Source organism: Bubalus bubalis, chromosome 18, assembly GCF_019923935.1.
Source record: "Bubalus bubalis isolate 160015118507 breed Murrah chromosome 18, NDDB_SH_1, whole genome shotgun sequence".
NCBI lineage: Eukaryota > Metazoa > Chordata > Mammalia > Artiodactyla > Bovidae > Bubalus > Bubalus bubalis.
This window is the reverse complement of record NC_059174.1, coordinates 36,451,622-36,477,670: the sequence shown is the minus strand read 5'-3', so window position 1 is coordinate 36,477,670 and position 26,049 is coordinate 36,451,622. Positions and strand designations below refer to the sequence as shown.

Sequence of the window (26,049 nt, the reverse complement as noted above, 5' to 3'; positions counted from 1 at the left end):
TTCCATGTAGCAGCCCAAATGGCAAAACAACTAGAGATGTTCCACTTGATGACCCATAACGAGTGGGAAAGATCCCACTAGGAGACGGAGCTATGAGGTCCTGTTCAGCAAGCACCTGGAAATGTTGCTGGATGAACTTGGGGAAATGAATCCTTAAGATACAGCTCTTACACGGTTCCAGTTCTATAGCTTTATAAAGCAGGGGCAGGATAGGAAAAGGCTGCTTTCACACTGCAATCTTCACCTTCATGGGCACATCAAAGCACCTTTGATCATGGAGAATAGCACCCAAGTCCAAGAAAAACCTACCCTTTCAGACGGCGAAAGCTAAATATTTAGTCTGGGAGGTGGCGGGCCGAAGCCCGTCATTCTCTCTGCCACAGGAAACCAAGTACAGTGGAGGATTGTCCCTGAGTCCTGAAGGTTTGATTCATCACCCTCCTAACTACAGACTCCTGGACAGGAATGCTTCATCATGCGTTACGTCCCAGGTTTGGGGGTGGGGAAGTGGGGCGTGAAAGACAGTCTCCAGATGCAACTCTTGGCCACCTTTACTGCGCAATGCCTGTGTGCAAGGCCCTCAGATGGTACTGTGTGTTAGTCACTCAATTATGTCTGACTCTTTCTGACCCCATGGACTGGAACCCGCCAGGCTCCTCTGTCCATGGGATTCTCCAGCAAGAATGCTGGAGTGAGTAGACATTCCCTTCTCCAGGGGATCTTCCCAACCCAGGGGTTGAACACAGGTCTCCTGCATTACAGATAGGTTCTTTACCATCTGAGCCACATAACTCATCCCAGTTAATTCCTGCAGTGATCCCATGAGGCAGGCGATACCCCCATTTTATACCTGGAAAGACTGAGAGGCTGAGAAGCTTGATGACTTGCCCAATAATGTATAGCAAGTCAATGACAGGTTCAGGATTCAGTCTACATCTGCTGCCAGAGCCTCATGCTCATCCACTAGACCACCCTGCCACTCCCTGTGTGCACGGTGACTTCATAAAGGCCATACATCCACGTGTTTGCCACCAAATGGCAGTGGGTTCCACGCGAACATACAACGAATACCTAGATGGCAGAGGCCTGTGAAAATTCACAGACCACACGTAGAAAATGCAGCAGCAGCCAGACAGACAGAGGAGGCTCCCATATGGCTTCACTTACCTACAAGCACTTTGTCCACTGACAATTAACTACCAATGAATGTCCACTGTGTGTTGTGGGCAAAGTTGCGACCGATTTTCTATTGAAGTCTAGCTACTGCTCTAACAATCAACAGCCCTCAACACAAACAAGAGCACAAAGGAGGGCTATCCAGATATGTGAATTTCAAGGTCTACCAATCAGAGAACTTCAGAGAGCAACAAACAGCTCAAGAACTTAAGTCCGAACCTGTTAAGAGCCTAACGCTGCCTTCCTCCAGCCCCAAATTAAGTGACATCAGTTGTGCTTGACACAAATTTTCCAGTCAGCTCAAAGACCAAGATGGCACTGACAAGCACCAGGGCTCAGAGGCAGTATTCTCACAGCGAGCACCTGAGGTGTTCCTCTCCACCAGCCACTCGTCACTGAGGAGTCTCTGTTCTTCTAGCTCTGGGTGCCAATGGTCTCCCATCCAAGTACTAACCAGGCCCGACCCTGCTTAGCTTCCGAGATCAGACGAGATCGGGCGCGTTCAGGGTGGTATGGCCGTAGACTCTGGGTGCCAATGGTGCTACTGCTGATACAAGATTTGCCAGTTGTATTGTTGGTACTTGACCCTGTGAGACTCCAGCAGTCATGTACGGATGTGAGAGTTGGACTATAAAGAAGGCTGAATGCTGAAGAATTGATGCTTTCAAATTGTGGTGCTGGAGAAGATTCTTGAGAGTCCCTTGGGCAGCAAGGACATCAAACCAGTCAATCCTAAAGGAAATCAGTCCTGAATATTCATTGGAAGGACTGATGCTAAAGTTGAAGCTCCAATACTTTGGCCACCTGAGGTGAAGAACTAACTCACTGGAAAAGACCCTGATGCTGGGAAAGATTGAAGGCAGGAGGAGAAGGGGACAACAGAGGATCAGATGGTTGGATGGCATCACCAATTCAATGGACATGAGTTTGAGAAAACTCCTGGAAATAGTGAAGGACAGGGAAGCCTGGTGTGCTGCAGTCCATGGGGTCACAAACAGTCTGACACAACTGAGCAACTAAACAACAACAACCCTGTGAGACCCAGCTACTTTTCCCAACTTAAAGTCTCTCTTCTCCGTGATAGACTAGGCGACCCATATTCAGGATATGAGGCCAGAGCTCTGTAGAAGCTTGGAGAAGAGACAACAGAGAAATGGTACCTCTGCTCCTAATGATGTTATAGACAGAAGATCCAAACACCTAACCCTCTCTTGTTCCTGACACCTGCTGGCCTTCAAGACCTCACAAGCCCTCAAGACCGCAAGATCCAGACAGGCTGATCGCTGTCCGCAGTGCAGTCTTTCCAGATGCTGTGGGTATATAGCAGCCCCAGCTCGCTATATACTCTGTTTCTTAAAGCATCATTCCCCCATGCCCCAGGACTTGTTTGGGAAGATTCTACTAGTTATTCACCTGCACTCTGATTTACAAACTACATTCCATATGATTCTTTTCCTTAAAATTTCTTCAAAATGTCTTGGAATTTTGTACAGTGTAACAAACAATGAAACAATAAGCAATATATAATAAAAACTCCTTCCCATCTAATATACTTAAAACTACTCCCCTGCCTGGGAATTTAGTGGCCATGGAGATGAGTATGCACCATTAACATAGGTATAAGATGGAGATGCCAATAAATAAAATTAAGTCTAAAAATAACATCATTTGTGATGTGTATATAACAAGTATAATACAGCTCAGACTCTGAGTGCAGGAAGTCTGAACCAGCACTCCAAAGGGAATCATGGATTATCCCCACAAACAAAAATGTACAGAGAGAAAATGTCACATACACAAAAACACTGCTCTGGGCACCTCCCTGGTGGTCTGCTGGTTAGAAATCTTGCTGCTAATGCAGGTCGCAGGGGTTTGATCCCTGGTCCAGGAGGATCCCACAGGCCTTGGGGCAGCTAGGCCCGTGCACCACAACTACTGAAGCCCGTGTGCCCTAAGGCCCATGCTCTGCAACAAGAGAAACCACCACAATGAGGAGCCTGCGCACCGCAAGTAGAGAGCAGCCCCAGCTTGCCGTTAACTAGAGAGAATCTTTGCACGGCAAGCCTAAATAAAAAGGAAAGAAAAAAAAAAAAAAAAGAACCACTGCTCTAAGTGTTCCTTTGTATTTCCTGGAAGGATAACTGTGGCCATGATACCTGATCATCAAAAAGCAGTCAAGCTCTGCTCAACTGAGCAATAAACAACTTGATCCATCCCCATCTTTGTCAAGGAACCACTGACCCGTCTGGGAATCCTGAGTTGTGTATTCCCCTCTGGGCCATATTAACATACTTATAAGTCTTACAAGTCATTTACAAGCTTTCTGGAAATTTCTGACAGTTTCTAACATAAACTGTTCCTCGTCACTTTCCCACATGTTTTCAGGAGCTCTGAGCAACTCCTGGCTCCCCCTCCTTCACAGGGCAGGAGGAGGATGTCTTACCGGGATCTCCCACCAAAGCAGTTTGTGCTGGGGGGCTGGTGGCGGTTCTCTGGAGCAACAGCTGTCCCGCTGGATTCTCTCGAAGGTGGCTGTGAACCTGGAAAAGGGATCCATCGTAAGAAAGAAACATTGAGAAGCTCACACCTCTGTTCGAGATGTGGGTATGGCAACACCGCTAACTGCGTGTTTCCACCCCCAACGGACAGCGAGTGTCCACTAAGCTGCAGCTGCCGGCCCAACAAGGACAGGTGAGATCTGAATGGGGCCAAGGAACAAAGGGGCTCAAACCTGGGAAACACTTCCTCTTCCTCAAGACCTTCAAGAACGTCTCAGGCACTTTACAAGCATGTTGCCTTATATATTAAATGAAACCACACCACGTGAGACAGAGGCCAGATGCTGGCCATGCAAAGTGGGGGCAAGGAATTGGGGCATCTCTCCACATCACAATCAGCGAGCTTTTGAAAAGCCAAATCAAGGACGTCCCTGGCAGTTCAGGGGTTAAGAATTCACCTTCCAATTCAGGGGACATAGGTTCCATCTCTGGTCAGGGAACATGCCACAGGACAACTGAGCCCACAACTAGAGAGTCCGTGGGCCACAATGAAGACCTGATGCAGCCAAAAAAATAAATATTTTTAAAATAAAATTTAAAAAACTTAATAAAGTCAGATCAGATCCAATCTAAATCAAATCATGACACTCTCCTGATTAAAAACCCTTCAACAGCTTTCTGCTTCTTACGTTGTAGTTCCAAATCTTTATTGAGGTCTTGGAGGCTGTGTGGCGAACTGGCCTCATCTCCCACCACTCTACTTTTCTCACTCCTCACTATCCAACTGGCTGTCCCTATGCCTATGAAAGGCCACACTCGCTTCCATCTGAGAGCCTTTGCACCTGAGACCCCTCTACCTCTTACTCAGCCACCCCAACACCTCACGTCCCCACCTTGGCCTGTCTAAACTCATGTTCTAGCAAGTCTCAGCGTCCTCAAAGAAAATCTTCTCTGGGTCCCTAATGTAGATGAGATTCCCCCTAAAGTGGAGGAACCTCACACCACCTAGTGCTCTTCCTTCCTAGCAGGTCAGTTATGATTACATAATTATTTGTGCATTTACTCGTTTGGTATCTAATATCCCCTGCCCCTGCCGAGTAGATCACAAGCTCTAGGGAGCAGAGACCATGTGAATTTTGCCCCTGCCATCCAGCCAGCACCTGGGCCAGGAGCTAGTACATACCCAGTGCTCAATTATGGACATATGTGCTGAACGAGTGAATGATGCGTGTTCTCTAGATGCACCTAAAGCGCCCCAAGCACCATGCAGCCCAGCTGAGGGAGGATTTGCAGCAGTAAGGCCCATCCAGTCACTGAGACTCCGCCCAAATGCCCTTGAAACAGAACTGGAATCTCACCCCTTGCACCTATGGAAAGCCTGGTTGGGGCCTGGAAAACGCCATAGTTACATCACATTTAATGAGAAAAAATTATGTAGAGAGCCAACCCATTTCAGACCTCAGATGTCATGAAATAATTTCCTGCTAGATCCAAAGGTGACTAATTTCAAACTAGATGAAAAGAAACAAACCGCCCACATTCAGGACAAGGCAGAAACCACTCTCCGATTTCCCTGCTTCTTGCCTGTATGTTGCTGGTGTGAATCTCTGAGACACACGGTTCCCCTCTCCCAATCAAGACCATCTCATAAAAGACACTCTCAAGCTCCCCAGGGAGTTTAAGTGCATTGGGACGAAGAAAAACGGGCCCAAGTAACATTTAATAAAGATGTTTTATTTTCCAAAGTCCGTGTGGGATGAAAAGATGTTTCTCTCTGTTCTCAAACCAAAACAACAACACACTCACCAAGACTTGACATTTATTTTGGTCCTTTATCAGCAAGCAGTCCTTGAAAAATCATGTCATGATTGGGATCCACAATGCTCAGAAAAGTCAGGGCTGGCTAAGCAGTACCTGAACCCAGATATCTGGTAGAGAACCCAGCTCTGGGGACCTCCTCAGCCCTGCCCTGCCCTGCCCCACCCTGCCCTGTCCCGGTACAGCCCAGGGGAGCAGGGCGGCACTCACCATCCGTCACGGCACTGCCATTAGGCACGCTTCCCAGATCAACAGTCGGCCCGTCCAGGAAAATTGTCAGCTCACCACCCGAGACAACACCGCCTTTGTTCTCTGTCTGCAGGTTCAGGGTCAGCTGTGTGTTCTCCACTGTTGGACACAAAAAGCAATGTGGATGGACAAACGCAAATGCACACCAAGGTTAAGATTCTGTAAGTTATGAGCTCCCACTTCACCAACTCTAGCTTCCCTGGCAACGTTTTTCACCGCATCTTCAAACTTGTCTTAAGGCATGGAAAACGGAACACGGAGGAATATGCCTAACTGTTTTATCAGGCTGGTGGGGAAGGATGTGCTTGTTTTTTGTTCTAAACATTTTAGAGCATTAGGTTTGCTAGGTAATTTCTATATTACTTATATGTTTGCTTATATGTGCAGGACCGAAAGAAAAGAGTAAGAGATATTGATTGTATGCAGAGGAAGAAAGCAGTTCCAAGCAGCATCCCCCAACCAGTATAGAGTGGGAGCGAAAAGAATCTAAACATGTCAAGAGACACTAAGGAAAAGTCATCAGGAATCATCTCTACATAAATAATTGTAGGGACTTATTATTTGGGCTAAAAAGTTTGGTTTTTTAATTAATTTTTTTGGGGGGCCATGCCTCAAGGCATTCGGGATCTAGTTCCCTGACCAGGGATTGAACCTGTGTCACCCCACCCCTGCCGGCATTGGAAGCACAGTCTCAACCACTGGACCACCAGGGAAGCCCTAAAAAAGTTATTTTTTAATTTTCAATCCTGGAAACGTTTTGCTTTGAAATAAGGGGTAAAAAAAGTTTACAACAAAAGCTCAGTACGGGCAAGTTAGTCCCGTAGTTACATGGTCCTGGCTGAGTTCCATAAGGAGAGACTAACGGACACCTGGCTCCATGAGTTGAGGTGAGAGGGCAGTTCAGAGTCACCCAGCCCCTAGAACACTAGGCAAGTTCAGCCCTATGGGCAAAGAAGAAACAGAACAAGCCGACACGAGGCAGAGGCACCAAACCCCAGGGAAGCTGGAAACTGCTGCATACACACACCCGACCCCACCACTGAGACCGGCCACAGGGAATGGCCTCCATCCAGTTACTGCCCGGGATCCACAGCCTTGCTCAGGGCTGTTCAATAATTACCAAGAAAGGGCAGCGTTTATGAGAACTTCCAAGCAGTCCTTCCATGCCTCCCCGCATCTTACAAAGCCAGACCAGGAAAATGCCATATATTCCAACCTCCCTCCCTGCCCACACTACCCATCAAACCACGACTTCATTTTATCTCTTAGTTGCTACTGTATTATTATAAGCTGGTTTTCTAGAACAAGGCAGGGTATGTATAAATAACTATCTCCATGAGCATTTCCTAGAGACAACCTTACCCCACCAAAAAGAGTCTGCCCTGCATCTCTCTAAGAAACAGATACGGTCCTTTAAGAACTTAGACCCCTAAAAAAGTCTTGATCAATTCAAGGATTTAAGGTAGGAATCAGTTATCCTTCAGGCTTTCGAGCTCTCAAGGCATCACTCACTTCTTTTAACTTTTCTTCCCTGCAATGGATCTCTCTGAATCCTTCTGAGTGTGTTTTCAGTCAGTTTCACTAAGGGGCTTGGTGAGTTCCAAATATTTCTAGAAATGAACATGCGTAGTCTGAAAACTAGTTCCTTCAAAAACCCAAGAGGGACTTCCCTGTGGTCCAGGGACTAAGACTCCATGCTCCCAATGCAGGGATCAGTGTTTGATCTCTGGTCAGGGAACTAAATCCCACAAGTTGCAACTAAGACCTTGTGCAGCCAAATAAATATATATATACTTTAATATTTCTATAGGGCCTCCCTGGTGGCACAGTGGTTAAGAATCAGCCTGCCAATGCAGGTGGTCCCTGGTAAGGGAAGATTTTACATGCTGCAGAGTGACTAAGCCTATGCGCCACAACTACTGAAGCCAGAGCACCTAGAGCCTGTGCTCCACGAGAGACGCCACTGCAGTGAGAAGCCCCTGCGCTGCAGTGTGGCTCCCGCTTGCTGCAACTAGAGAAAGCCCGCACACCACAATGAAGACCCAGCACACCAAAAATAAATTTTTTAAAATTTCTATAAAAGAACACTTGTAACCTGAAAACTAGTTCCTTCAAAAGTCCAAGAATGGAGATCCCTTTAGAAAACTAGGAATAGAACCATATGACCCAACAATTCCACTACTGGGCATATACCCTGAGAAAACCATAATTGAAAGAGACGCATGTGCTCCAATGTCCGTTCCAGCACTATTTACAATAGCTAGGACATGGAAGCAACCTAGATATCCATCAATGAATGGATAAAGAAGTGTGGTGCATATATACAATGGAATATATTACTCAGCCATAAAAAGGACACATTTGAGTCAGTCCTAATGAGGGAATGAACCTAGAGCCTATTACACACAGTGAAGTCAGAAAGAGAAAAACAAATATCATATATTAACACATACATAGATTGAGGGCAGGAGGAGAAGGGGACGACAGAGGATGAGATGGTTGGATGGCATCACCAACTTGATGGACATGAGTTTGGGTAAACTCTGGGAGGTGGTGATGGACAGGGAGGCCTGGCGTGCTGCGGTTCATGGGATTGCAAAGAGTCAGACACGACTGAGCGACTGAACTGAACTGATAATCTAGAAAGATGGTACTGATGAGCCTGTTTACAGGGCAGCAAATTGCTCAGACGGTAAAGAATCTGCCTGCTATACAGGACCTGGGTTTGATCCCCGGGTTGGGAAGATCCCCTGGAGAAGGGAATGGCTACCCACTCCAGTATTCTTGCCTGGAGAATACCAAGGACAGAGAAGTCTGGTGGGCTACAGTTCACGGGGTTGCAAAGAATTGGACGTGACTGAGTAACACTCTCAGTTTCACAGTGGAGATGTAGACAGAGAGAACAGACTTGTGGACTCAGTCAGGGAAGGAGAAGGTGGGACGAATTGAGAGAGTAGCATGCAAAAACATAAATTACCATATGTAAAACAAACAGCCACTGGAAATGAGCTACATGACACAAGGAGCTCAAATCAGGTTCTCTGTGACAACCCGGGGTGGGGTGGATGGGGTGGGAGGCGGGAGGGAGGTTCAAGAGGCAGGGGACATATGCATATCTATGGCTGAATGGTGCTAATGCATGGCAGAAACCAACACAATATTGTAAAGCAATTATCCTCCAATTAAAAAACAAACTCCAAGAGAGGGGAAAGAACCGAGGCATCTGAACCAGCAGCGTCATTTGCCAGCCATGCAGACGAGCCACCGTGGAAATGGACCCTTCAGCCTCAGTCTAGCTTTCAGATTATTGCAGCACACCCAGTGTATTGAGTGCAACTTCATGGAAGAGCTCAGGCCAGGCTGCCCAGCTAAGCTATTCCCAAAACCTGACACACTGAAACTATGAGATAATAAATGTTTACTTTTTCTTTTTTTTCATCAAGGAGCATCTCCCTACTCTTCATGCTGAGATCCAGGGCCTAAGTCCCTAGCAGGCAGTAGAGCTCAGAGGTCTAAGACAAGTAGCAGTTAGGCAGACTGGATTCAAACACAGTACCTGGTGGGCTGCCATCTATGGGGTCACACAGAGTCGGACACAACTGAAGCGACTTAGCATAGCATATCAGTTAGGCAGACTGGAGTACTTACCTTGAGCATTAGTCTCTCAACCTGCAAAACAGGAGGAGTAAGAACACACTTTCCAGAGAATATATGTTAAGAATTAAATAGTATTTTAGTAGATTCCTCGGAGAAGGCAATGGCACCCCCACTCCAGTACTCTTGCCTGGAAAATCCCATGGATGGAGGAGCCTGGTAGGCTGCAGTCCATGGGGTCGCAAAGAGTTGGACACGACTGAGCAACTTCACTTTCACTTTTCACTTTCATGAATTGGAGGAGGAAATGGCAACCCACTCCAGTGTTCTTGCCTGGAGAATCCCAGGGACGCGGGAGCCTGGTGGGCTGCTGTCTATGGGGTCGCACAGAGTCGGACACGACTGAAGCGACTTAGCAGCAGCAGCAGCAGTAGGTTCCTGGTAAGCTGTCATTTTTATTATGTCCCTGTTGTGTTGTTCCTTTAATAATTTTTAATTTAGAAGAAAGTTTTTTTGGTCACGTCATGCAGTATGTGGGACCTTAGTTTCCTGACCAGGGATCAAACTCGAGCCCTCTGCACTGGAAGCATGGAGTCTTAACCACTGGACTGCCAGGGAAGTTGCTGTTATCTCCCTGTTGATGGTCCTGTTTTTAGGCTGGAGAGTCCAAATTTCTCTTGGTCTAACTCATTCATTGTATATTCACTCTTCTCCTGACCTTTCTAAGCCTTTTTCAGGCTTCAGCAAAAGAGTCAACAAAAGTCTTCCAAGGTCACATATCCATCACAAGGACAAATGGTCTTCCATCTTATTTCTAGGACACATCCTAAAGATGTCTGACATGCCATTGTAGGAAATGTGCTGGGATAAGCATTCTAGAAGGGTTCCTCGATTCCCTTCTTGGTATCTCAAAGGCCATCACTTTACTAAGAGAGTGTAGACACCTTCCTCCCTCCTTCCTGGAGGGATGATAATATTTGACAGGAAACTAGAGGAGCCCAAGGCCTCTTGCTGCTAATTTCCACCTCCTGACAGCCACCCCACTGTGGTCTTCTGACAAACCCAGGGGCACAGACTGAATTTTCCTCTCCACTGGGCTCATGTCGAGGCGCCAACTCAATTACTTGCTCACCTTGTCGAGCACTGTCATTATACACACGTAGGTCCAGAAGTTACCTTACAAGTCTTGGAGACACGTTTGACTTTCAAAAAGAGCCAGTGACGGGGGAGGTTTTTCTCTTTAGTATTAGTCGCTCAGTCATGTCCAACTCTTTGTGACCCCATGGACTATAGCCCACCCGGCTCCTCTGTCCATGGAATTCTCCAGACAAGAACTCTGGAGTGGATAGCCATTCCCCTCTCCAGGGGAACTCCCCAACCCAGGGATCAAACCCAGGACTCTGGCACTGCAGGCAGATTCTTTAATGCTGAGCCACCAGGGAAGATCCCTTTAAACTAAGAACATAACCCTCTAGTGCTTTATTTACTAACAGAGAAACACTTCAGAGAGACCTCTGGCCGTTAGTGTCATAACCAAGTAACTGAATTGAGCATCACTAAGAGCAAGACAATCCAACACCCACATGCTTCCTGACGTGTTACAGGATGAAGTACACAACAGCACTTCTAAAGTCTTCTTATAGGACTTCCCTGGTGGTCCAGTGGTTAAGAATTCACCTGCCAAAGCAGGGGACATGGGTTCAATCCCTGGTCCAGGAAGATCCCACATGCCAAGGGGCAACTAAAGAAAGTCTCTGGGCAGCAATGAAGACCCAACACAGCCAAATAAATAAATAAATAGTCTTCTTACAAAAGCATTTAACCTGAATCCAATGAGGCCACTAAACCTCCTTCCCAGATTACATGAAATAAGGGGATAGAGGAACAAATTCAGTGATACCACAAGACAGCAATCAGACTAACCCAGAATATGGGACATCTATAGGGCAACTATCCCAGGCTCCTTGAAAAGCCAATGTCACTAAAAACATTTAAAATGGGAGGTGGGACAGGCAGGAAGAAGACTCTTAGATTTAAAGGAACATAACTACCAAATGTCTTGTGTGAATTTTGACTAAGTCTTAGTTTGAAAAATATATTCTTGGGATGATTGGAGAAATTCACATCCAGATTGGATACTGAATGATGTCTTTAATTACCATTTATTTTCTTAGGTTCAGTAATGGCACTATGTCTGTATTTAGGAATGGTTTCATTCTTGGGAGATCCAAGAGTAAATTAGGATGATATCTGCACTTACTTTCATGGTTTTGTAGGCTGGAAGAAGCACAAGCTGGAATCAAGATTGCCCGGAGAAATATCAATAACCTCAGATATGCAGATGACACCACCCTTATGGCAGAAAGTAAAGAGGAACTAAAAAGCCTCTTGATGAAAGTGAAAGAGGAGAGTGAAAAAGTTGGCTTAAAGCTCAACATTCAGAAAACTAAGATCATGGCATCTAGTCCCATCACTTCATGGAAATAGATGGGGAAACAGCGGAAACAGTGTCAGACTTTATTTTTCTGGGCTCCAAAATCACTGCAGATCGTGACTGCAGCCATGAAATTAAAAGACGCTTACTTCTTGGAAGGAAAGTTATGACCAACCTAGACAGCATATTCAAAAGCAGAGATATTACTTTGCCAACAAAGGTCCATCTAGTCAAGGCTATAGTTTTTCCAGTGGTCGTATATGGATGTGAGTTGGACTGTGAAGAAAGCTGAGCCCTGAAGTATTGATGCTTTTGAACTGTGGTGCTGGAGAAAACTCTTGCAAGTCCCTTGGACTGCAAGGAGATCCAACCAGTTCATCCTAAAGGAGACCAGTCCTGGGTGTTCATTGGAAGGACTGATGCTGAGGCTGAAACTCCAATACTTCGGCCACCTCATGCAAAGAGTTGTTGACTCATTGGAAAAGGCCCTGATGCTGGGAGGGATTTGAGGCAGGAGGAGAAGGGGACGACAGAGGATGAGATGGCTGGATGGCATCACCAACTCGATGCACATGAGTTTGGGTGAACTCCAGGAGTTGGTGATGGACAGGGAGGCCTGGCATGCTGTGATTCATGGGGTCACAAAGAGTCAGACACAACTGAATGACTGAACTGAACTGAACTGAGACAAGTTTTCTGGAATAAAGTGTCATGATATCTGCAGTTTACCTTCAAGTGGTTCAGGGAGAGAAAAAAAAATGCACACACTCACAGGCTCACACACAGAGGTGAAACAAATGTAGCAAATTCTTAACAAGTGTTGGTTCCTGGTAGAGGGCATTTGGGTGTTAATTGTGTTATTCTTTCAATTCTTTTGTATGTTGAAAAAACTGCAAGTTAAAAAGTTGGGAAAGGTTGTTTTTTTTTTTAATTGGCAAGGCTATTACAAAATTAAACCTCTGAGAACAGAACACTCTATTATTCTCTTAAAAAAAAAAAAAAAAAAAAAAACACCTGAGCCAGGGGAGCCCTACAATGCATAATGGGACTAAAGAAACCATTAGCTAATTGAGTGACAGACTCGAACATACAGGGGAGGCTGAAAGAAGTGTGGCTGGAAAACATATACTGGAATCTGAGCTATAAATAGCAGCCTTAGCCACCTCGCCTCTGAGGCCCTCAGGTTTCACTCCAGCCATGCCATGCACTCCACAAAGGGCCTTTCTCTTGCACCAGGTCTTCCCTGGACCTTTTCAGGCACTGCTCAAAAATCAAAAAGCTGATGAAAACATGGGTGTTATAAGTCAAGTTCCAGAACTGGAACCAGATTCAGCATCGGAGGCTCACTGACCTCCTTCAATCTCGTGCGGCCCTGCTCCATCTGCGGTTGTGCCATTCACACGTGTATAGCGAGCGAGCACTCACTCTTCCAGTCTCTGACATCCAACAGGTACGGAAGAGACAAAATGCTGTGCCCCTGGGTGTTTATATTCTAGCTGAGGCAAACAGACACTATCCATTTTTTTTAGTACATCACGTAATTCATTAGATTGCAGCAAATGCAGTAGAAAAAAAAAAAATGAAAGGAGGGAAAGAGACAGGGAGTGACACAGGTGGAAGGAGGCCCTGGGGTGGTGAGAAAGTCTCACCAGGAAGGTGACAGAGAAGCAAAGACCTAAAGAAGAATGAGGCAGGGGCGCCATGTCTCTGTCTGGAGGAAGGGTATTCCAGGCAGAGAGAGAGTGAGACACAGGCACCCCAAATGGGGGCCACACCTGACTGGTCTGAGCAAGGGCAGGGAGGCCGCTGTGGCTGGAGTGGATGAGGAAAGACAGAAGTAGGAGATGAGGGTGGCGGGAAGTGGGAACTCACAAGGAAGGTCTTGGGGCCCTGGTAAAGCGTCTGGAGTTCACTCTGCGTGAGACCAGGAGCCACCAGAGGGCCGTGAACAAGGAAGGGAGGTGATACCTGCGGCAGCGCCGTCACACTGGTTGCAGGAGGAGCGAGAGAGGAAGCAAATGAGACCAGGGAGGAGGTCATGGCGGGCAGCCAGTCCAAGTGATGGCAGTGTCTCCTGGGTATGGGGTGCCAAAGGGAAACACCCCTTTCCTCCTTGCCAGCATGTGTTAAGAAAGCCCTGTGGCTGCCCACCTAGCACACCAGCCAAGCTCCACTGGCCCACCAGGCTCTTGGAATCAAAGCCCTGGGCACATTACTGGCAGGGGCTGCAAAAGTGCCCACTTAGAGCATGGCTGGAAGAAGTCAGGTTCAATTACAATCAAGTGGAACATACATCATGAAAAATTTTCACTGGCAAGAGACTTCAGTTCCTTGAAGAAAGCTAAGGCCCTGAATGCATGTGAACTTTAGCAAGCCTATTTCTTCTCTTCTGTTCTATAAGAACCCTCTGGTTACCAATACCTTGTGATGCTACTTTCTGGAGGTCAAAGACAGCAGTAGGGTTAGCTATTAGAAGCTAGGGGAAAAGAATTAGGAAAATCCTCAAGTACTGTGCCAGGAAATCTCTTTAAATGCTGCAAACTGGGAGAGGCAAGAAGACATTGGGTGCTTCCTAATGGAAGCACACACCACCTCAGCAAGTAGGGACTCATGGACGACTCTTGCCACTTTTGTGGATGCTTGACACTTTCCAGAATAGTTTTTGGGGTTTTTTTTTTAGCCAGCATACTAAAGAACAGAGATTGTAAACTTGAAAAAAAAATACAAATTTAACATTACCTACACATCTTGAAAAACGAAAAAGAAAAAAATATACAATCAACCTGCTTAACGAGTAGCTCTTGACTCTTATTTTAAGAAGCTTGCAAAGCTTCAGATTTGCAAGTGGCTTCAGGTTAATAATTTCCTATTGGGAAGAGCTGTTACGTGCAACGAGGATGAGTAATATTTTTCTAAGAGTTACTTTTTCCCTTTCCTAACTTGGACTTTTTAATATGTTTTTTGCATATGGTACCAATAAGTATAGATAAACAGAGCAAGGAAGTTACCTTCCTCATTCCCACAGAAGAAGAAAAAAGAAATTATATATACCAGAACTGCCAAACTGTGCCCTTATAATGCAGTTCAGTTAAATCCAGAACCCCTACCTGGACAGTCTCGCCACCAAGTACAAAAGGACTTTCTACTTTAGAATCATCTTCTATCATGACTGTCCCTCCCTCCCCTCACACCCCCCAAAATGCATGTGCACATATACACTTCTATCTTATAAAAGGAAAAATATTTTCTTCCCTTTTTCTTCCTGACTAGGAATACAAATGGAAGGATCAACCTGAAAATTTGAGAAAAACCCAACAGGACACAAAGTAGGATACTTTCAGGGGAGACCAAGTCCTCTTGGGCCAGGAGTCTCAGAAGAAGCCCAGTGAAGACGTGACTAACCTGGCCTTAACAGAGCTGTGCAACGGAGCAAACAAACCTCCTTCTTCCTGCCTCCTTCTGCCCTTGATCCCACAGGCCCATCAGAAGAAAGTGAAAATAAGCAGGGCATTCATTAACAGGTCAGTGTTCCTTCTGCACATAGCTGTGAAACACTGGTGCACAGAGAAACGGAACTGCAGGAAATTCCAGAAGGGCAGAGAGTAAACAGACTCCTTTCCCTTCCCTGGATCCCCGTTAACTCAGACACACACAGGCTGGAGACTACCCCAGGTTTAAAGAGAACACCCTTTCACGTTCCCTACTCAGTAAAGGAAGCCAAGGGGCTTCCAGGATTCACTGTTAATGATGTCTCTTTGGCTTCCAACCTCAGTTGGAGCCTAACAAGAGAAAGCCTTTTCTACCAGGCTAGCAGCAGGTCATAAACACTGGAATTCTTGTTGGGGCACCAATGTTGACTTTGCTTCACCCCACCTTCCCGAGCCCCCGTCACTCATGCCCTCTTCCCAGAGCACAAGGTGTGAGAGTCCTAGCATGGCCTGGAAGTCTCTTCTGTAGGCTAACGCTGGGAATCCGTTCTTAATAATCATCTCTAAATTAAAGTCTTGGCTGACAGAGGGTTGCATTAACTCCTCCAGAAATGAGAAGAGCTTCATTTCACAAAGTGTGTGAACTTTTCTTTTTTTCTTGTGTATTCATTCAAGACGCATTTTCTGGGCATCCACTATTGACACTGTGCTAGAAGCTGTGTTATCATGAAGAATGGAAATAGACATGGTCTCTCTGCTTTGAGGAACCTCACCAAGTCAGTGATAAAAACAGAAGTCACTAAATAACCTCCCAGAGAAATGTAAAGCTGCAGCTGTGAAACAGATTTCATGCAGGAGACCTTATGGTGCCATGAGCGCTGGATACTTGGCCTGGTCAGAGCATCAGGAAAAGGTTCCTGAGGAACTGACAACTCAGCTGTGATCTGAAGTCTCAGGGAGAGAGCCAGCAGGTTTGGGGGGTGGGTGTGAAGTAGGCTGGACGGGCACATCTACGGGCAGCGAGATGCATCTGGGAAACTGAACAGAGACGAGTGTGTGGGTGGAATGGGGCAGGAGAGCCAGGTGGTGACCAGATGTGGCAGTGGCTTGTGCGCCCCAGTGTTGAAGTCTTTCTCTATCCTAACAGCAGCAGCATGGTACTTAACAGTTTTTAATTAATCAAGGTGTGACAACATCAGCTTCATGATTTTAAAAATCATTCCACAGTATGGAAAATAGACTGGAGGGGAGTAAGAGTAGATGCAGGCAGAGCAGACAGGAGGCCAGAGGGAAGGACTAGACGAGTAGAGGCAGAGGTTTTAGAAGGGGACAGACTTGCAAAGGTAAAAACCAAGAGAACCAGTAAACAGACCAGCAAAGAAGGTGGACAAGAGGAGTGGACTGTAGCTCAGTTGGTAAAGAATCTGCTTGCCATGCAGGAGACCTGGGTTCAATTCCTGGGTCAGGAAGATCCCCTGGAGAAGGAAATGGCAACCCACTCCAGTATTCTTGCCTGGAGAATCCCATGGACAGAGGAGCCTGGCGGCCTACAGTCCACGGGGTTGCAAGAGTCGGACACGACTTAGTGACAGAGACAGAGACCACCACCAAGAGGAGTGGAGGGATCAAAGACAATTCCTAGGTTTCTCACTTACTTAACTGGGCAAATGGAGGATCTATACATTGAAATATGAAACACTAGAAGAGGTCTAGGTCCAGGGAAGAGGGGATAAGTTCAGATTTGAATACACTGAATCTGAGGTGCTTCTGACATATCCACAAAGAGACGGCAAGACAGCAGTCAGGCACTGGGTACAGAGCTCAGAGGGAAGGTCTAGGCTGGAGATTCAAACCTATGGGTCACCTGCACAAGGTAATTATGCATAAAGAGGATAAGAATGTGAAAACAGAAGAAGCGGGTGGAATGGTAGGAAACTCAGGTCATAATCAAACAGATGAAGATGACCTTGCAAAGAAGACAGAGAAGAACAGGCAGAGAAGCAGCAGCAAAGTCAGAAAGGAGTCCTGAGAAGGCAGGAAAGGGTGGGCTCCAAAGCCTGGATGGAGAGTCTGCCCTTCAGATGGGAGGAAGAGGGATAGCTCGCCTTCAACCACAAGAATTGGGAGGAGAGGTTAGGCACACACATCCTCATTTCGGTTTATGACAGATTCATCAATCATGATTGCCCTAATTTTTTTTCTTAGTAGCTTTAAACTCTTTATTTTGTACTGGGGTATAGCTGATTAACATCATTTTTTTAGATGCAGGGTCCCAGTGTTCTAAAGTCCAAGCCCCTACAGCTACAAATGCTTTACTCTACTTGCAAAAAAAAAAAAAAAAGCACCCGCGTAAACACTCCAGAACCAGCTATTCATCAGAGTCATCTATCTAACAAGTACATTATAGACAAAGAGTCTCTCGTGAATCAACAGAGTGTCCTCTTAACACAGAAACAAACAAACAAAAAAAATGCCTCATTTGTCTTGGTGAATCTCACTGTTTGTCAAGCTATTGCCTATTTTTAAAGTGATTTAGAGGGAATAAATACAGATCTGGGAAAGGTACGTCTTTAGAATAAACTGCCAGTGTACATGAGTTATTGCTGACTTGTCACCAGAAGTCCTCTTCCCCAAGCTGGAGAAAGTCCTCATCACCCATTAATTCCTAGGATTCCTAGACCAGGCCTGTCTTAGCAGCTCATCTATTCTCTGCGCCTTCAGGGAACCTGGGCAACTACATCATCACTCTCCATTGCACAGAATCTAGGCTTTTTATTTTAAATACAGTAGAGATTGGTTTTCAATGAACAAACCTCCTTTTCAACCACATCTGAACAGCAAAATGTAGGAGCCCAGCTAGAAGAGAACTTCCATGGTTTAGGTTCTGCTTTTAAAAAAATCAGCAGAGTGAGGACTTCTTGGTGATCCAGTGGCTAAGACTCCACCCTCCCAATGCAGGGGGCTCAGTTTGATCCCTAGTTAGGGAACTAGATTCCACATGCAGTAACAGAGTTTACATGCTGCAAAAAAGACTGAAGATCCTGCATGCTGCAGCTAAGACCTGGAGAAGCCAAATAAATGAATAAAAATTTTTTTAATTAGCATAGAGGAGGAATTGGATGAAGGCAGTCAAAAAGTAACTACCTCTAGTTGTAAGATCAATAAAGACTGCAGGTGCAATGAACAGCATGGTGACTACAGTTGACACTGCTATACGGCCTACTGGAAAGATGCTAAGACAGAGACAGAGACCGCACCATCAGATGCAATGTTTCAGGGCTGTTTTGTTGGGTTTTTTCTTTTTCTTCTGGAGAAGAGAAGGAAACAGCTCATATCCAGGCAACAGTCTTGTTTTCCTATCACCCATTCCAGGTTCTCTGCAAGGCTACCATTTCATGCCTGAAACAGCAGTCAATTCAGAAGTGGATTGTAATGATCAGAGACAGCATGGGCCCTCTAGGAGGCAGCTCAGCACCACAGTATGACAGGTTTCAGAGGACTGGAGGAAGTTTCTAGAACTGCACACAGAGTACAAACTAGCAACCTGGTTTAGAAGAAAAGTCTCCCAAATCTTCCTTGAGTAACTTAACCTCTAGACATGAGCAACGTCCAATGTGACGGCCATAAGCCACATGTGGTCACTGAGGACTAGAAATGTGGCCTGTCCAGACTGAGGTGTGCTGGGGGTATAAACAATACACCGGGTTTCATATATCAAAATGGTAACACTTGGGATATACTGGACTAAAGAAAAGTGTTAGTTGCTCAGTCGTGCCTGACTCTTTGTAACCCCATGGACTGCAGATCACCAGATTCCTATGTCCATGGAATTCTCCAGGCAAGAACACTGCCATGGGTTGCCATTTCCTTCTCCTGGACTGAAGAAAGCAGATCATTAAAACCGATTTGACCCTCTTGCTTCTGTTTTTACTCTCTTTAATGTGGCTACTAGAAAACTTTAGGTTCCGTATGTGGCTCACTTCTCATTTCTAATGGACAGTGCTGCTCAGGTGCCCTCTTCCTGCCATTTTTTGGGCCATAATCATGAGTGGCTCTCACTGCCCAGGCCCAGCCAGCGTTCTCGTGTGACCTGGGTGAACCAAGTTCATTCCTGCTGCAAAGCTTCCTTCAGCCTGGAATGCTTTTCTACTGTTGGCTTGGACAATCACTTCTCATTCTTCTACAGTTCTGGCGTCACCTCCCCCAGGAAGCCGTCCTCAACAGCCCCTGTCTCCAGGCTGGGTTAAGTACCCTGTACTTTTCCTCCATTGTATCCGTCACAACGGCAACAGTCTGCGCTGGTTGCCTGTCCAGTCTGTCCACTCTCCTTTCTATATCCTAAATTCCAAGATGTCTGCCTCAGTTCACTGCTGCATCTCCAGCATCCAAGCTGATGCTCAAAGGGACTTACTGTGCGAACGCTGACAAATAAAGAAGGGGGACTTCCCTGGTGATCCAGTGGTTAAGACTCCGCGTCTCCCAATGCAGAAGGCATGGGTTCAACCCCCGGTTGGAGAACTAGGATCCCTCATTCTACACAGTATGGGCAAAAAATAAATAAATAAAAAGAAGGAAATTTCCCTGTCCCACAAAACTCTGATCCAACACTGACAAATTCGCAAGTTTAAGGAGGGGAAAAAAAGAAGAAAGGGGAAAACTATCTGACCACATACTATGGATTAAAACCCAAAAGTTCTCAATATATCTCAAGAAAAAGAAAAAAGGGGACCGCCTTGGTAGGCATTCATGCTTTGAGGGGTGGAATCACTCTTTACTTAAATATACATTCCCAAGAGGCTGACTGCCCTCCAAAGCCGATAAGTTTACAGAACACTCTGAAGGCAGCCTGAAACCCCAGGCTACACTGGGGCGGCCACGTACCGCGGGAAAGGCTTTCCTGACAGAAAAAGCTTTTCTTCTTTTCTCAAGTGAGGCTCCACAAGGCAGCCTCTCAGCCAGTGACACAGAGAGCGGGTCTGTTTTCACATGCGTTGCTGGGGCCTGTGTGTTTACTCTTTGAGGCTCCTGGCTAAAAGGACCTTTTCTTTCGACCAGCTCTCCACTGACACCGAAACCACGGATGGGCCCGGCTGTAACTCTGAGAAGCCGGTGGGGGGAAGGGGGGTCTGGGGGAGGGGGAGGGGGTGGCTTCTGGCTTCTTCGGGAATTCCTTGAGGTTCTGGCCCGGCCGTATCTGTCCTGAGGTGCACAATGATGGAAAGCAACACACAGGGAGCTTTTCAGAGACTGTTACAGACAGGTTTAAATCCTAGTGCCTGGCAGCTGGTGCCAATCAAGGAAAACAGGAGTCACCGACGTAACTGAGCCCAGAAGGAAGCAAAAATGAAAAAAGGCTTCTGCATTTGGAGGCTGGGGATGGACTCTGACCAATGTCTCCTGAGAGAGGGCACCCTGCGCCACCCTGGTCCCACCTCTGCTTCAGCCACGACACAGGCCACAAAACCTAAGTCACACAAAGATATGTTCATCCTCACTAATCTAATTAAGTGTGCCTATTTTATATATATAATATACTAATACTAAATATTATCAAATTACATTATATTGTATTAGTATCTTCTTTGTGCTTTAGTCACAAGGCTAGGGGATATACAAGAGTTAACAAAAACCAGACTTCTCTGGCGGTCCAGTGGTTAAGACTCCATACTTCCACTGCAGGGGACATGGATTCGTACCTTGGGGAAGCTCTGCAAGTCGCAAAGTGTGGTCAAAAATAAAATAAATAAACATGTTATATCAGGTAATTGCTAATATAAAAAAAAAAAAAAGAGTCAATAAAAACCAAACAATGACTGCCTTCATGGAGCTAACATACCAGTTATAAAGGACAATAAGTCAGATAAATAAGTAAAATATATATTATATGGCATGTGCATGCTCAGACACTCAGTCATGTCCAGCTCTTGCAACCCCATGAACTTTAGCCTGCCAGGATCCTCTGTCCATGGGATTTTCCAGGCAAGAATACTAGAATGGGTTGTCATTTCCTCCTCCAGAAGATCTTCCTGACCCAGGGATTGAACCCATGTCTCCTACATTGGCAGGCGGATTCTTTACCACTGAGCCACCTGGGAAGTCCAGGAAAGCAGGTAGCTCAGCTTGTATCACGTTAATTTGAGGACACTGATTAGACAGCTGGAAACACAGGGCTGCCCAAGGAAAGGCAAAGGGTACCAGTCATAGGTGTGCAGACCAAATTTATAGTCATACGGCCAGATAAGATCATGAAAGGAAGAGGTGCAAATTAACAGGCGTATGAAAACTAGGTCACTTGGGGTATCCCAATGTTTTCAGACTGGAGAGAAGGAAACTAGCCAAGGAGACTGGAAAAGAGTTACCAGAGAGATAGACAGAACACCATCCAGGCATGGTGTCCTGAAAACCAAGTGACAAGAGTAGGTCAGGAAGCGATGGATTCCAACTCAAGAAATGAGAACTGAGCCACACGGAGGTGACCGCAGACTTGGTACAATATTTGCAGCAGGGCAGTGAGAGTAAAAGCCTGCCTGAGAGTTCCTCAAGAAGGAAATGAGAGGAGAAAAGAAAAGAGATGCAAATGAAAATAACAAAGAGAAATCACTTGTTGTAGCCCAACAGACTGGCAGAGGTTAAAAGACTGGCAGTGCCCATCGCCACTGGGGGTAAGGGAAACAAGTTTACGTGCACACACACAGGGGGTGCATGAACGGATCCAGCCTTTGCAGCAGACCCAGGCCGTGGGCATCATGGAACTTGCAACTCGTCTGCCTTCTGACCCAGCAATGAATGCCTAGGAATTTACTACCCTAAGAAAAATGACAGGAAAACAAAGGTATCTTTACAAGAACTTACTGAAAAGTCATGCTTATAGTAGTAAAGAAGGAGAAACGGCCAACAATAAAAGATCTGTTAAACTATGGTACATTCATAGCAAAAAAATGCTATTGGAGCCATTAAAAGAATCTAGTTTCATTGAAGTAGAAAAACTGGGTGGAAAAAAGCAAGTTACAAGGCAATATGTATAGTCAGTTCCCAGTTTGGGAAAAAAGTTATATATTCACACATACATACATGATTGACATACCCAAAAAAGCTGAGTGGATATATAACAAAATATTAACCAGGTTAGCTCTGAATAAAAAAATGTCCATGTACCTTGTCAATTTTGCTGTGAACCTAAAATTGCTCTAAAAAATTATCTTTAAAATGCACTCCAAAGAAGACATACAGATGGCTAACAAACACATGAAAAGATGCTCAACAGCACTCATTATCAGAGAAATGCAAATCAAAACCACAGTGAGGTACCATCACACGCTGGTCAAAATGGCTGCTATCAAAAAGTCTACAAGCAATAAATGCTGGAGAGGGTGTGGAGAAAAGGGAACCCTCTTACACTGTTGGTGGGAATGCAAACTAGTACAGCCACTATGGAGAACAGTGTGGAGATTCCTTAAAAAACTGGAAATAGAACTGATATATGACCCAGAAATCCCACTGCTGGGCATACACACTGAGGAAACCAGAAGGGAAAGAGACACATGTACCCCAATGTTCATCGCAGCCCTGTTTATAACAGCCAGGACATGGAAGCAACCTAGATGTCCATCAGCAGATGAATGGATAAGAAAGCTGTGGTACATATACACAATGGAGTATTACTCAGCCATTAAAAAGAATACATTTGAAATCAGTTCTAATGAGGTGGATGAAACCGGAGCCTATTATACAGAGTGAAGTAAGCCAGAAAGAAAAATACCAATACAGTATACTAACACATATATATGGAATTTAGAAAGGTGGTAACGATAACCCTGTATGCAAGACAGCAAAAGACACACAGATGTATAGAACAGTCTTTTGGACTCTGGGAGAAGGTGAGGGTGGGATGATTTGAGAGAATAGCATTGAAACATGTGTATTATCATATGTGAAAACTAGATCGCCAGTCCAGGTTCAATGCAGGAGACAGAGTGCTCAGGGCTGGTGTACTGGGATGACCCTGAGGGATGGGATGGGGAGGGAGGTGGGAGGGGGATTCAGGATGGGGAACACATGTACACCCGTGGCTGATTCATATCAATGTATGGCAAAAACCACTACAATATTGTAAAGTAATTAGCCTCCGATTAAAATAAATAAAATAAAATAAAATGATACAAACTTACTTACAAAACAGAAAGAAACTCACAGACTTTGAAAATGAACTTATACTTGCTAGGGGGAAGGATCTGGGGAAGGGACAGTTAAGAGAGTTTGGGATGGACATGTACACACTGCTATATTTAAAATAGATAACCAATAAGAATCTACCGTATAGCACATGGAACTCTGCTCAATATTATGTGGCAGTCTGGATAGGAGGAGAGTTAGGGGAGAATGGATACATGTACATGTATGGCCAAGTCCCTTCACTGTTCCCCTGAAATTATCACAACACTATTTGTTAACTGGCTATAAAAAAAAAAGTCTAAAAAACACAAACATCCATTGGACTTCATAATAACAGAGTATGATTTGAAGCTTTGTAGGGAAAAAATAAAATTTCCAGTGATTTTTAACCTTCTCCTTCTTTGCAAGGCTTCCCTGGTGGCTCAGACAGTAAAGAATCTGCCTGCAATGCAGGAGACCCAGGTTTGATCCCTGGGTCGGTCAAGATCCCCTGCAGAAGGAAATGGCAACCCACTCTGGTATTCTTGCCTGGAGTATTCCATGGACAGAGGAGACTTGCAGGCTACAGTCCATGGGGTCACAAAGAGTTGGACACGACTGAGAGACTGACATTTTCACTTCCTTTGGAAGGTTGTAATTAACAGAGGTTGCAGACAACGACTCAGAGACCAAAAGGCCTAGGTTAAATCCCAGCTCTGCCACCACCTCCTATGTGATCTTGGGCAAGCTATCATCTAAGGGGATGGCAGTACTACCTACCTGACAGGTATACAGGAGGATTAAATGGAAAGAATATATATAATATTATATTATATTATACTATAGCATAGTATAGTATGTTGTATATGTAATATTAAGAATTCAGAACAATACCTGGTACATACTTAACACTCACAAAGTTTTTGTCTTTTTTTTTTTTTTTTCAATAAGCATGAAAAAAAAAAAAATGTCCCCCATTCACACATACAACCAAGTGTGGATCAAAAATATTCAGGGAAGGACTTCCTTGGTGGTCCACTGGCTAAGACTCTGCACTCCCGATGCAGGGGGCCCGGGTCCAATCCCTGGTCCAGGAACTAGATACCACATGCAGTAACTAAGAGTTCACGTGCCACAACGAAGATCGAAGATCCTGCAAGCTGCAGCTAAGACCCAGCACAGCCAGATTAAATAAATAATTAATTTTTTAATAAATATTCAGGGAAAAGAAATTTCAGAAGGTTCCCAGAAGTTAACCTTGAACTTGCTGTGCTCCAGCAACTGTTTACAAAGCACTGAGGTTGTATTAGGGCTGCCCTGGTGGTTCAGACGGTAAAGCATCTGCCTGCAATGTGGAAGACCCGGTTTCGATCGCTGGGTCGGGAAGATCCCCTGGAGAAGGAAATGGCAACCTACTCCAGTACTCTTGCCTAGAAAATTCCATGGAGGGAGGAACCTGGTAGGCTACAGGCCATGGGGTCGCAAAGAGTTGGACACAACTGAACGACTTCATTTTCTCTTTCTTTAGGTTGTATTAGGTGTTATAAGTAATCGAGAGATGATTTAAAGTATATGGGGGTATGTGCACAGGTTATATGCAAATACTATGCCATTTTATAGCAGAGATTTGAGCATCTGCAGACTGTGGTATTGGGGGGAGGGGGTCCCACAGACACCGAGGGATGATTATAATGTTTTCAATTTTAGGAGCAAGGCTGAATTTCTCAGAAGTCTTCTGTGAGCATTCCATAAGACTGAAATAACTAGGTCTTAGTGGTTTGCCAAGTTCATAAAAGTAACTACTTGGCTACGGCAGGACTGGTTTGGCCATTTCTCCCATCAGGCCTAATCAAGACACTGCAGTTTATAGCTATGTTCTAAATAACAGCTCCCTACCAGTTTACAGGATTGTCACATCCTTCCTTTCACTTTTGTCTCTTGCCCGCCTGCTACTTATCTGAAGAAATTGTGAATAATTTCTCAAACTTAAAACTGTTTTTAACTGAGGAGCAATTTTTTAGAATTTTCTCCCTTCTCTGACTCAGATTCCAAGGATCAATGATTTTATTTATCTTTCAGTTGAAAAACTGGAAAAACAGTGTGTTTACTTTAAAACAAATGCAAGCACTGTCTGTCAGGCCTGCCTCCTTGAGATGCCCACCCACCAGAACACTTTATCCTCATAGCAGAGGGAGGGAGGCAGTGCAGCCCGTGTGACTGGCCTATCTGTTCTCGGAACATAAAGTGCAGTAATAGCCCTCTGCTTAAAAGATTTTTAAATAAATAGGGAGCTGTTTGCTTTTTCTCCTGCTCATTTTTTTTTTTAAATCTGGGAGACACACATGGGGAAAGAAAACAGACACATATTGAAAAGGAAGAGCTAAGCAAGGAGCTTTTCGCAGGCACTTCATTTGTCACAGAGGTCTGGGTTCAACCATTCTCAAACCACCTCCTATGTATATAGAACTGAGGAAGTGAGTAAATGTATGGATGATGGTGATAGCCAGGGTTCTCTACGGAAAAGAGGAAAGTTAGAAAGAACCCTGTGAGGCTGAATTACCAATTGCAGCATGAATTCATCATGCAGAATACTGGGCTGGCCAAAAAGTTCATTTAGGCTTTTCCATAAGACGTTACAGTGAAACTGTGTGTGTGTGTGTGTGTGTGTGTATATAAAGTCTTTTAGGAAAACTGAAGGCTC

At 45.2% G+C, this 26,049-nt stretch overlaps 1 protein-coding gene across 2 annotated transcripts in view; it reads right to left on the bottom strand.

Annotated features, from left to right (window-relative positions):
* WWP2 (WW domain containing E3 ubiquitin protein ligase 2) overlaps positions 1-26,049 on the bottom strand; it is a 144,072-nt gene that overhangs the window by 80,493 nt on the left and 37,530 nt on the right. For both annotated transcript variants that reach the window (XM_025268966.2, XM_025268965.2), the window contains 2 exons: positions 5,703-5,840; positions 3,620-3,716 (listed from right to left, as the gene is read on the bottom strand). In XM_025268966.2, the coding sequence (XP_025124751.1) occupies positions 3,620-3,716; positions 5,703-5,840 (235 nt within the window). The remainder of the gene's footprint in view (positions 1-3,619; positions 3,717-5,702; positions 5,841-26,049) is intronic.